This window comes from Crotalus tigris, unplaced genomic scaffold (genome assembly GCF_016545835.1).
Source record: "Crotalus tigris isolate CLP2741 ecotype Arizona unplaced genomic scaffold, ASM1654583v1 scf7180000018504.2861643, whole genome shotgun sequence".
Taxonomy (NCBI): Eukaryota; Metazoa; Chordata; class Lepidosauria; order Squamata; family Viperidae; genus Crotalus; species Crotalus tigris.
This window is the reverse complement of record NW_024097043.1, coordinates 470,404-483,595: the sequence shown is the minus strand read 5'-3', so window position 1 is coordinate 483,595 and position 13,192 is coordinate 470,404. Positions and strand designations below refer to the sequence as shown.

Sequence of the window (13,192 nt, the reverse complement as noted above, 5' to 3'; positions counted from 1 at the left end):
ACCCTCCTATATTATTTCTTTTTCTTTCTTCTAACTCTAAATCTTAATCCTTAAAACAGTCCATAAATTCAACATTGCCTTTTAATCCATTACACAATTTTAAATTTCTCTTTTCAGTCTGATTCTGGCTTTTTTTCTATGCCAGGCAGGTTTCCATAACCAAACTTCCCTTTCAGCCAGTAAATCTATTTTTGTTGCTTGCAGTGGCCTTTGAAAGGATAGGAGTCCCATCCTCTGCATTAGGCATTTATTTCTCTCATCCTTAAAGCATCGTTCCTTTGTAGTTTCAAATCTCAGTCTTTGCTTCTTCTGTTCCTCAAAGTTACAGATGGAAAGTTTATAAGATAGAATAAGTTCCTCTTTTATTTCTGTTGATTCCTCTTCTAGTATATTTTGATTTATAGAATAGTCAGCTGTAGTCTGGACATCAGTTTGAATGTTTGAAGTGAGATTTCTGGATCTTAATTCTGTAGTAAACTCTTTCATTGTAGCACATATTTCTGCAGTAGCCTCATAAATTTTTTCCAATATAAGTTTACAGTTCAATTGTAACTGAGGTTTCTCCATTTTGATAGTAATTAAAAGAGTCTCTTTTTTCTTTTTTGTGGATGCTGTATTTAATAAAAGTTAGGCAGTATCCACCCCCACAATTCCCACAGCTGCACAGCTTATCTTTTCTCTTCAAAAATAATTTGAAGGTCAGGTCTTCCATCTTCAAAGAGTAGCCAGAAGTTGCAGTATTAGGTTTTCGCCACTAGATGTCCTCAGTAGGTTAAAAAAAAGATCTTTTCCAGACACCATTTCCTTTTTTTCTGTCTTTTAAAGTATAATGTGAACAAAGAAATAATCTTCCAGCATAAGATGGTAGTACAGTTCTTAGAAAGAGAAAAAAAATTTCTGTACCCCAAAAAATATAGAAATAAAATATAGTCTTTAAAATTTTGTTTTATTTTTATACAACGCCTTTCTTCCCAAACATGTAGAAGCTGCTTTTTCAAGCCAGGGAAATAATTCCAACAAGGCTCTTACAGGCACAAAAAACAAGATAGAGTAGAGAGAGTAGCAAGGAAAAGTCTCACCTGGATTCACTACGGGGGTTCTTACAGCTTAGATGTTCTTTGACTTGTTGTTTGAAGCGGCAGGGTGATCAGCCATTTTAATGGCCGATCTTCTCCATCGGCCCTCAGAGACAGTTTGGACAACTGGAGGAGCCGCTGCTCCTCCTCAGCCAAGCAAAGCCTCTTCAACAGAAGTCTCACCCTCCAGGGCAACTTTCGACCCGCATAAGGGTCTACCGGTGGAGGGAAGCTAGCCGACGAGGAGACAAGTCTTTTCGTACAGCTAGAGTCACCGCAATCCGGAACCGGAAGTCATGAGTGGCTGCACCTTTGACTGAAAAAAAAATCCTAGAATGAACTTTTATTTTAGCTATCCTAGCAATTCTTTCATAGCTATTACAAAGACCATTGGATATAGTGGGAAAGCTCCAATTCAGGAGATGTAAGAGTGAGACAAAAGGTGGCCCTTCTGTTGTGTATCACCCTTTCCTTTTAGTCTCAAGCAGGCTGGCTGCAACATGATTTGGGACATCTTTCAGTCTTCAGCACTCCAAAATGGAACCATCTTTTTCATGAATTTGTGATGTGCCATTTAAAGGTAAGTAAGTTATATTATTCTTAGAATGTTCCATAGAATTGAAGAGAAGGAATATGGAATATTGCAAATACACCTGAAAAAGTTTCATCAGTAAGTATCAAATGTGTTGTGTTATTTATAACAGATGTGTCAAATGGGATTCCCATTTTCCCATTCCCACTAAACGAACATAGAAAGCTCTCTTACATTAAATCGAACTATTTGTTCATCTATCTCATTACTAACTGCAGACCAAGAATGGAATTTCACTTGTAATAAACAATATGAATATGCAAATTAACTGAGAGCCAATCCAAATTTAAGATCTGAAGATGACAAGACCTGGTTCATATAGGACAGTGTTTCCCAACCTTCCTGGCTCCACAGAATGGCATTGGCGGCCAGGGTGGTGGGGAGGGAGGGAATGGTTTCACGTGTGCAAACTAATTCCCCGCATGCAAAAATGAAGCTTTGCGAGCTCACTCGCCACTTACATGGCCCAATTCCCAACAGGCCGTACTCTGGTACCAGTCCATGGCCTATGGCCTATGCTTGATTGATTTTAATAACAAACTATTTTTAACTATTAAAATCTTTGTATCAACATTAGCAAGGAAATCAGATGAGAAATAGCATACCAGGTGTTATCTTCACCTGCTTTTGGTACAACTGTAAGATAAGCCTGATTAAATCCCGGTGATAAAATTCCCTGATCAATAAGCCTGATTAAATGCCAGTGATAAATAAGGAAGGAAAATACTGGACACAAATCTAACAGGGACACAAATCTACAGGTGAGTCAAAAAAGAATAATGATAAAATGGTGTGGAGGCAAGGAAGAGCAAGATTCATTAAAAACGAGACAAATAAACTTAGTCCTCGATTTTGTATTCTGTTTTTTTCCCCCCAGAAAAATCTCTCTAAATACACAAATGGCAGAGCAGCACATCTTCCAGGGCTTTGATAGACAGGGTTTGAAAAGGTGATAAAACTCCTTTGCCACCTACTTAAAGTTAATATCAGAGAACTCAGTACAGTACTCAAATTCCCCCAGCTTTGTCCATATATGCAACGAATGCTTGAGATTCTTCAAAGCTGAAAAGCGCATTTAATCTTCAAACTGTTTTTGAACCTCTACAAGATAATTCGGAGTCAGCTGATTCAACCCCTCAAACTTATTTGAAAATCTGATTCAAAGGTTCAGTGGAATGTCCTCTATAATATATTGCCTCTTCAAAGCAGAATAGTGCTATAGTAAATAGTCAAGTAATCTTTTAAAAGTGCCTGAATGCTTTCTTTCATTCTTCCTCTACAGGGACTTTCAGCTCATTGGTGGTCTTTGTACCATTCCCAGCATCATGCTAAACCCAACTGTTTCCAGAAGGACCCAGATGTTTCTATTCATCCCGTTTTTTTTTCATTAGGGGAACCTCTTTCTTTGGAGGTAAGAAGCAACAGATTTTACTGAACCCTGGCCTTTCAGATCAGAACAGAACCTATTTAGCCACAAATCTCTGATTGTTAAGGATGTGGGGGTCAGTAAAAATCTCAAAATGAAGAAGTTGCCTCTTTAGCTAAGATTCTGGATTCCCTTTTTGTTGTTAATTCACCCCTACTGACACCTGTCAGCACATTAATTGTGCCAGAGATAGGATGGTGGGGCTGAAGAGCTGATATTGGGACAATGGAGCACTTTGAACTCAGAAGATCCTGGTCCATCAGTAATGCTTTTCTTTGGGGCCTTCTATTAATGGAAAGATTAGTAAAAGTTTATCTAGTTTTTTTGCTACCAAAAAACTTCCTGTCCTGGCTAAAAAATATAAAATTAAGAATGCTCTTTCCGTATTTATATTGTAGGACTTAGCTCAAAAGCTACCTCACTCTGCTGTGTGTATCTGCATCTCGAAACTTTGAAAATAAAGACTACAATCTACTCTAACTACCACAATTACAATCTATTATTGTGACAGTTGTGTGCATCTCACTTTTCTTCTCTTTTTCTTGCTTGAGTATTTATTTCACAGAGCAGCTGAAAAAGATGTTATAAAAATGGAGCCTTAAAGTATCATTATCTAGTGAAAGTTATTTGTTTTTTCATGGCTTTCTTTCTTTTACAGTTCGGTTTGCAGAAAAAGAAATACATGCCTTATAACTATCAGCACAAATATTTTTTCTTTAGTGAGTATCTGATTTTTCCCCTACCTCTAACTAAGTGTAAATGAAAGTTTTTTTGTGTAAAAAAACAACTTTCACAAAAAAGTTGTGGATTATCTTTGGACTCTTATCTTTTCCACCATGAGCTAATGGACAGATTATATATGCATTCTACATAATGCCCAGCCCAGTGCAGATTAATAACAACTCTTATTACGTATTAGTGATAAGTGTCTATGGCGATTTTCAGTCATGCAGCTCCTGGTTGTCACAAAGGTGCTTTTTCAAAAGGCAACTGGACTTTGTTTTCCCCTGAAGACATTTCACTTCTCACCCAAGAAGCTTTTTCTATTCTGACTGAATGGTGGAGAAGGAAAGAATTTATATTCTTTGCAGTCTTATTAGTAATAAGATAAAGAGGAGGAAGAGGGGAGAACAAAAGCAGTGGCGGCAACTGCAGAACATTGCAGAGAATGAGGAGGAATTCTTTTCTTTCTCAGAGCAAACAGACACCACTGTGCATTTAAGGTGGATGGAGGCGTCCTGATTCTAAGTCCACGTCTTCAAAAGCAGGCTAGGCCTAAGCAGTGCAAAGAGAGCTGGAGGGGCTACCACACTTTCTCTTGCAGCTGCTCAATTATTTGGTGCTCTAAACTATAGGCAGGACCGAGGACTATCCATAATCAAATTAGGAAGAAAGCTGCCATGGAAGAGAGACTGGAAAATAATGCAAAAGATGCTCCATCCTCTTGGCCAGCAGTTGCTTTTCTTTTTGAAACTACTTTATTCATAAGAGCATCAATGGTGCCTGCTGGATCCCACCTCTGGCCCAACAGGTTCAGGAGGCCATTCTCACAATGACCTACCAAGAAAACCCACTGGCCTCCCTTCAGACAGGCAGACTGCCATCCAGGCTAATAGCCATTGGTTCTCATGGCTTCCATGAATTGGTCCAACCCTTTTTTGAAGCCAACCAAGCTAGTGGCCACCACCGATAATTGCTTACAGCAGTTCAGAGGGGATCTCTGACATATGCTTTTTTTTTTTTTACCTGTCTCCAATTAAATTGACTCTTGAGTCTGAGTCTCAAGAACCACAAAAGCCCTGGACTCTGAACAAGTGGGGTTTTTTTTCTTTAAAATATTTTCCTATAAGGGTTAGGGAGATATTTTATTTTTGAAAGAAATCCAAGATATAAAAGTGAAATGTGAAACTTACAAGTTTATCTGTGTGTTTCTATTGCCTCTATTTTATATTTTATTCTATTGCTATTTCTATACTGTTACATTAATTACAGTTATTATAATGATTGCAATTATTATACTTTATTACCAGACTCGATAGTAATATTGTATAACAATGTTTTCTTCTTACAAACATTGTTCTCCCTTAATTCCTCTCTCTAGAATTTCTTCTCCTTTTTTTCTTCTCTGATTTTGGCCAGCAACTAGAGCACTTGCAACTTTTCTTATTGTGCCTCTATGCTTCTTTTCCTTTGACTATCCCCCCCCCCCCCGCCTTGCAGGAAAATCACCTTTTATTTAGCTGATTCCAATAGAAGAGAATATTTGTAGCTCAGGTTGGAACTGTGGGGTCCTTGATGCTCTCTGAGGTTGGTAGTTTTCTTGCAGACATTTCATTACCCAGTTAGGTAACATCATCAGTGCTAGAAAGTAGTGGGGTTTGCTCTCTTTATATATACTAATAGTGGCTTGCCCTGTCTCTTGCTTTAGGTTTTATATTTTTATAAATTTCTCAGAGCTATGTTTTACAAGATGGACAGCTGTGCCCTTTATAAATGAATACATAAACTTAAAAGCAGGTCTCACTAGATTTACCAGGGCTTTCTTCTAAATAAACCTGAGTAGATTAAGATAGTATTGTCCACTTATCACCAGGAATAACAAGAGATTCTTTTCATTCATTCAAGTGTATTTTAGTCAATTGGTTCTAATGGAGTCAACACAATTTGAGTGGCACAATTCAGGCAGTGTCTGCCATGTACACATTTTGGGGTTTGGTTTATGATGAGATTCCCAAATACAATGATAATGTTTCCAAAATGTTAAATACAAAACATTTGAGGAGTGTGGTTGATACTTCCTGTTTCTATATATCTCCTCTGTGTTTGAAAAGAACAATTAATGGCTATATGCATCTTGTTTCCTTCTACAGCATTGCCACTGCTTATAGGGCCAGTTTTTCATGTTTACTCATTGTACTTTATATTCCAGCGCAAACTCTGGAGGGTGAGTATACAAATAATCCATACCAAATATTAAAATACTGAGATTCCCCCCTCCCCCGTGGTAACTTTCTAGGTTTAGAATTTTATTTCCTTAAGAGGGAATGAAAAAGCTAAACCATTTTAGGACCATATAAAAACTGACACGGGGATATTGTTAATAGGAAAATCAATGCCATCCAATTCTAAAGTGCTTCCAGATGAACTATTGCTGGCTATCAAAAGGCCTTTTATGAAGAAGACATTAAATTTTTGTCTAAGGAAACAAACATGTAGAAGGCATAGGGAAAGATGGAGGCATAGAGTTGGACAATGACATCGGTTGAACTAAGAATGTACAAGAATTACAATCCAGTTTTCTCAAGTAGTGATTTTGAGGGCTTTGATTCAGGAATTATTTATGGTGGCTTGAACACAAAAGTAAAGTTATGGTTCATTTTTCTTTTTAAAAACAATCTAGAGGGATTGGAAATCGGGTTGGACTTATTTTTTTTCTAATAGAGGTGATGGAAAAAGAGACTTTTCCAGCCGTATTTTAAAGTGGGGATCTGCCATGCACTATTGACAAGCACCCTAATTAAAAATGGCTGAAATTTTGTGACATAACCAAAGCTAAAAAAAACTCTACATTTTCACCTGATATCACATAAACATATCAGTTACTGAAAATAACAAGGGTGGAGGTTCATTCTCTGAGCTTGTGGGCTGGTTTCTGAACGTTTCATTACCAGGGTAGGTAACATCTTCAGCAGAGTTTAGGGATGGCATTGTTGATGTTCTTCTGCTTGTTTTCAGGTGGTCAGTAGATTTTGTGATGGTGAAGTCATGTCAACTGAAAGTCACATCAGGTTGACCCTAACCCTAACCCTACTTGGAACAAGGGAAGATGCTATTCTAATGTCTGTTCCTTTTCTTCTCTTCTGCAGGAAATGGCATGGACTTTTGCATATTTTATCCGATTCTTTATTGCCTTCTACCCCATAATGGGATTCAAGGGTGTTCTGGGATACCTTCTTCTTTTGAAGTACTGTTCATCATATGTACTATTTTTCTTTGTGTTTACCATTCCTTCACAGACCCTGACTATTCTCTAGATCAGGGGTCTTCAAATTTGGCTCTTTTATGACTTGTGGACTTCAACTCCCAGAATTCCTCAGCCAGCGTGCCTGGCTGAGGAATTCTGGGAGTTGAAGTCCACAAGTCATAAAAGGGCCAAGTCTGAAGACCCCTGCTCTAGATTATCCTTTCCCAAACTTGCCCACTTCCATATGTGTGACTTCAGTTCTACCATTGGCAGTAATGGCTTTGTTGGCTAGGGAATTCTGGGAGTTGAGTTGAGTGCCCAGGCTGTGAAAGGCTGTTCTGAACTAACCCCAAAACATCCCCCCTATTTTTAGGACACACACACTCATTTTCTCCCTGTTGAAGACTGGTGCACATGCATTCATCAGCAGCATACATTTTTTTTACAATCTGCATATGTGAATCAATCATCACATATATGCAAAGCATGAAAGCGGTTCTTCATTTTGACTGAACCTTAGATGAAGTGCCACTTTGATGTAACTCCATGAGGTGAAGCAGTCCTCAATTCTAAGTGCCATATTGAATTGTCTACTTCACAGGACAGTGATTTTCCACAGGCTTGAGTACTCGGAGACAACAAGACTAGCCACCTTTCTCCCAATAGCAGGAGAGATTTTCAAAGAATACGAAGTTTGCAAAGAGCACTTTCTAATCACTTTCAGAAATTGCTGATTAACTACTTCTAAGCTGTTAGAATGACAAGTTTGAAAATGCAGGATAAATTTGCCTTTCAGCCTAGAACAGAAGAAAGTTTTGATTATTAAGCTTAAGAATCTGAAATAATCAGCAAAAAGTTAAATATGATTTTGATCTTAGAAAGTAACACGTAGGCTAAAGGTCCACATAAAATTGGAATAGTAAAACTTTTATAATAAGATTTTGGAATTAATTATAAAGTACAAAGAGCTTCTTATGGGAAATAGATCCTGTTTTGGTTTTTGTAGAACATGATACAGGTAAATAATTTCATGATTTCAAAAACTGGACACAAGAGGGGATTAAAGATTTTAAGTAGAGGAAAGATATACAGGCCTGCAAGATAGTACAAAATGTTATGAAAATAAAAACACTGAAGGAGAAGAACTGAATTCCATCATATCAATATTTTCATAATGATGGTGCTTTAATGGATAAACTATGTCCAAAGGATGTTATCAAAGAAATGTCATTTTTAGAACAAATTTTGATAAGATGGAGATAGTATTGAAACTGGATTTACAACTGATAGACCAAAAGAATTAGTTAGAAAAGGATGTTTCACTGGATCTTCAAAAGAAACTGGTTGAGGTTTTAAAACTTAAAAATGAAATGCAAATGACAAACCAACTGGAATTTAACAAAAGTCTTGTTAAAGCCTTGAATTGTCATTCGGGTTGTTTCAGTTGGAGAGGTATTGGTTTCCACAGAAAGGCATCATGAGGTCTAGTGCAGCAGTCCCCAACCTCTTTGGCTGACCAGTGATGGTGCCTGGCGGCTATGTGTGGCAGCAGTGGCGGTGGGAGGAGAGGGGATGGGTTCATGCGCTCAACTTAATCCTGCACATGTGCAAATGAAGCTTCGCACTCTCACATGCCACTTGCTTGGGCTGGTTCCCAACAGGCCACGAACTAGTATCGGCCCACAGCCCAGGGGATAGGGACCCTGAGTCTAGTGAATGATTTGCATTGTAAGCCTAGCAAACAAGCCAATAAATTGTCCCACTGTTCTATTTAATGGTTGATTTGTGTAGATATAGTTTCACTTCCTGACTTTTCCCCATTTCTGTCTCTCAGTGTTCTTGAGAGTATCCTATTTACATGGATATCGCAGACAAATCATCTTCCTATGCACATTGATCATGATAAAAACATGGATTGGTTCTCTACACAGGTAAGAGAGATCTCAAAGACAAAATTAATGACTGCACACAATTAAACTTTAGCTTGTCTGTGTAATTTTATTATATGCACAATAACTCAGAGAACCATAATAATCCAATTACCACAGCATCAAACTATAATTTGCATAGGTGAAAACTGAATTCCTTTTTGGAAGTTATTTTTACCTATTTTTTTTGATAATGCTTTTCCCATCATAGAAAAGTTTGAAGTGTGTTTAGAAAAATACCATGCCTTTTCTTATAGGTTATGATTGCCCTCACATTTGTTCGGATTTTATAAACATGGAAATGAGATGAGCAGAACAAATAACTTTTTTGGGCTCATTTTAAGATGACAGCACCAAAGAGAAACCGGCCAGTGCAGAAATCATTTCTTTCTTTTCCATTCCCAGCATCAGGTTTTCATCAAGATCAGGACATACTTTTTAGAAAAGGAGGCTTGTCAGTTCGAATCTTACCAGACAACCTGGTTCAGTCTGGAATAAATAAGGAGAAGATTTGAAAGTAACTGTTGAAAAGAAATGTTTCACAAAATGAAAAATGAACATATTAGTAGAATTACATTTTAATTTTCCATGTTTTCAAAACTGTGCAATGGGGATTATCAGATTTGATACCAAATGAGTATTTAAACTAATATAATTTCCAAAATTCAATATATTTATCTAGAAATACAAATTATATACCGATACATACATACACACATACATGAATATAAATCATGGACATTTGCCTGAAAATTGTTCTTCCATCATTCACAGTATGTCTGGACTAAAATCTCTCTTTCTCTCTTCTCCCAGCTTCAGGCAACATGCAATGTGAATCAATCTTTTTTCAATGACTGGGTAACGGGGCACCTGAATTGTCAAATTGAGCACCAGTGAGTACACCTTTAGGGCAATGAGAAACATTTTAAGGTATCAGTGAAAAATTGCTTCATAGTTCGTATAGGATCGCCAACATGATCACCAACGTCTGATAACGGATATGGCACAAGAAGAAGAAGAAGTAAAGAGATCATAATTCTTTGCCTTCCTTTCTGCCTATAGTCTCTTCCCTACGATGCCTCGGCACAACTTTTGGAAGGCGACTCCTTTGGTGAAATCCATGTGTGCCAAACATGGAATTGAATATCAATCAAAACCCCTCTTTATTGCCTTGGCTGACGTTGTGCAGTAAGTATCAGACTGCAAAGACTATCAGCTCAGAAGAAGATTTGGGCATCTAGGAAACATTCAATATATAAAGGTTAGCCAAACAGCAAATCAAATGAAGAATCTGCATGGTTGTCCCAAAGGTGCTTTTTCAGGAGGCAACTGGACTTTCTTGTTTGTCTTTGAAGACGTTTTGCTTCTCACCCATTCCATTCCCCACCATCCAGTCAGAGCTGAAGAAGCTTCTTAGATGAGAAGTGAAACATTTTCAAAGAAAAACAAGAAAGTCCGGTTGCCTTTTGAAAAAGCACCTTTGGGATAATCATGACTTGGATGACTGAGAATCTCCCTAGACAAATCTGCATGGTTTTGCTCTTAAGGACATGAGAAAGGTGAACTTGCAATGATATAGACATATATATAAGTGTGAAGATGTCAATTGAACACTAAGTCCATTGGGTAGAGGCTTCAAAAGCAATCTATTGTGCAAAGTATTAAACTGTTAATGAGAATAAAGATTTTGAATGTAGATCCTTTAATAAAAAAACAAGTCTAGTATCAGAAAGAGAGAAATGCTAATCATTAAGCATGTGCTCTATTATATGCTTCTTTCATAAAGTTAGTTATAATTAAAAATTAGTTATCAGTTAACATCAAAGAGCCTTTCATATGTGGTAGCTCTCAACAATACTTGGGTGATCTTGAAAAAAGATAAGCAGCATCTAAGTTGGTAGTATTTTGATAGGAGCCATCAAAAAAAAGATGTAAACTAGATTGGGGTCCCCAACCCCCAGTCCATGGACCGCACCTGGTTGGAGCATGCCAGCAACCAGTCTGCACAAACAAGCAAAGCCCCATCCACGAGATGCAGGTAGCATGCGAAACCACACACCTCCAATCCACGGAAAAACCTTTCACCATGGAACCAGTCCCTGGTGCCCAAAAGGTTAGGAGCAGCTGAGCTAGACTGTAAAGTTGCAAAAAAAACCATCCTCTAGAAGCAGGCAATGGCAAACTATTTCCATATGGCTAGCATGAAAATTACATGCCCAGGTGGCTCCTGAAGATGTGCAGAGTCTGCCTTCTCCCTATCACTATGACCTTTCAATTTGGGTGCTTGGATAAAGTGCTACTTTATGATAATGCTATATAAGTCCATAAAGCATCAATGCAAGCTAGAGATAACTGTCAAGACATGTCAAATACCTAAAAGAAGATGTAGCAGTCACTGAGAGATTTTTGTGCTGCTCACTCTGTCCTCAATGTACTGCACTTGTTCTGAATTCAAGCATGATTTTTCTGAATAGGTCTTAATTCTCATAGCAATGAAGCAGGACTTACTTTCTGTTTTGTTTTTTTTTCAGTTCCTTGAAGGTTGCAGGGGAAATCTGGTTCAAAGCATATCATTGTGAACAGAAAATACCAAATTCTAAAATCTGCCTTCAACAAGGGAAGGCGGGTGAAGAGACATGAATGGATCTGAGATGGACCTGACAGGCTTCAGGGATAGAAAACCTAAAGTAATTTGTGGATGAAACAGAATGCTTGGAGCGACTTTGGGTCTCAGCTGAACTTTTGGCATGTTTCCTAATGAATATAAACATTGCAAGCAACACATTTTTTTTTCTTTCCTGCTTTTGGGTCTTGAATGCATCATAAAGATGCAGGCTTCTCAAAAATGTTCATTGAATTGCTTTGTTGCTGTTTTTACACTTCATGCCTCTTTTGCAATGGTCAGGAAAATAAACCTAATGGCTGTTATAATGGATCTTGGATTAGGGAATGAGACTAGGCCACATCAACAGATACAAAACATACCTCCCATTTTGTCTTCATCATTTGGAGATTCCGTGTAAGGATCTGCCCCAGCTGGTCCCCCAGGAAAGTAAAACACTTGAATCCATGCAATTGACTCAAAAGAACTTTTACTGAGAGAAAGTGGTTACAAGAAAGTCAGGCGGAATCTGAAGATCCTACTCAATGCACACAGCTATTCTTTTGTTTTCCCCAACTCCCAACACACACACACCCTGACCAGTCCACCTGCAGCCAATATGATGTTGTGAATATGTTTTGAGAACACTGATGGGCAGATAGGTGGAATTCCACATTCAACAGCTGAGATTGGGCTTTCCCCCAAAAAATGTGCCATGAATTCCGAAGCCTTTGAGAAAAAAGTGCTTTTCAATTACAAGTTCAAATTGAAAATTTAGATAAGAAGTTTGATAAAATAACAATGGTTTTAAAACAACCCAAAGATGATGCTCAGATACAAGTAACAGCAGCTAAGCAGATTTACAGTGGGACAGATTGGAATCTAATTTATTGCTGATGGATTTGAAAGAGAAGAAGTTTGATTTGAAACTTATTAGGCTTGTTGGAGAAGGCTAAAGGAGGAATGGATTCTAAAGACTTAAAGAGCTGACAGAACTGATGGTAATGAACTGGACTTTCTTAAGAAGATTGATAGAAACTGGGGAATGAACTTATTATATCCAAGTAGAAAAAAAATTGAACAGCAAGTGCTGCAGATATATCTACAACAGAGACTTATGATTTTGGGGAATGAGATCCAATTGTTGGGAAAGATCCCAGTTAAAATTAAGAATCAGATGAGGATATTTGATTCTGGATGGACCAGAGATAAAAATTATAGAATAAATAGAATTATTTTTTTTTATTGAAAAGTTTTACAAAAAATTACAAAATATACCCCAAACCCACCCACACTACCTCCCCTACCCCCCTACCCCACTTCCCAGAGCTGAATACAGGATAATAAATATAATAATCATAATCTAACTAACATTGACCAACTATATAGATAAACAAATATAATGTGCTTTAACTCTCTTTTAACACAAAGTAAACAATTTAAGAATAAACTTAATCATATAAACAAATTAAAATCCCAATTTATAAACAACACAATATCATAAAATTTCCACTATACTAAACTAATAATAATAATAACAATTCTAAAATTTATTCATAAAATAAATGGAACTTTTTAGTCCCATATTTATTAGAATAGAATTA

The 13,192-nt window shown here is 37.4% G+C and overlaps 1 protein-coding gene across 3 annotated transcripts in view; it reads left to right on the top strand.

Moving 5' to 3' along the window:
* Positions 1-12,730, top strand: part of LOC120312436 (acyl-CoA (8-3)-desaturase-like) — a 29,860-nt gene extending 17,130 nt beyond the window's left edge. The window contains exons 3-11 of one of the 3 annotated variants that reach the window (XM_039353161.1): positions 1,555-1,656; positions 2,951-3,079; positions 3,753-3,813; positions 5,965-6,038; positions 6,961-7,058; positions 8,893-8,989; positions 9,800-9,879; positions 10,049-10,174; positions 11,518-12,730. In XM_039353161.1, the coding sequence (XP_039209095.1) occupies positions 1,555-1,656; positions 2,951-3,079; positions 3,753-3,813; positions 5,965-6,038; positions 6,961-7,058; positions 8,893-8,989; positions 9,800-9,879; positions 10,049-10,174; positions 11,518-11,626 (876 nt within the window). In that variant the 3' untranslated portion in view covers positions 11,627-12,730. Of the gene's footprint in view, positions 1-1,554; positions 1,657-2,950; positions 3,080-3,752; positions 3,814-5,964; positions 6,039-6,960; positions 7,059-8,892; positions 8,990-9,391; positions 9,880-10,048; positions 10,175-11,517 lie in introns of those variants that run through there. The other 2 variants (XM_039353160.1, XR_005557895.1) reach the window with 2 other exon arrangements.
* The last annotated feature ends 462 nt before the right edge of the window (positions 12,731-13,192 follow it).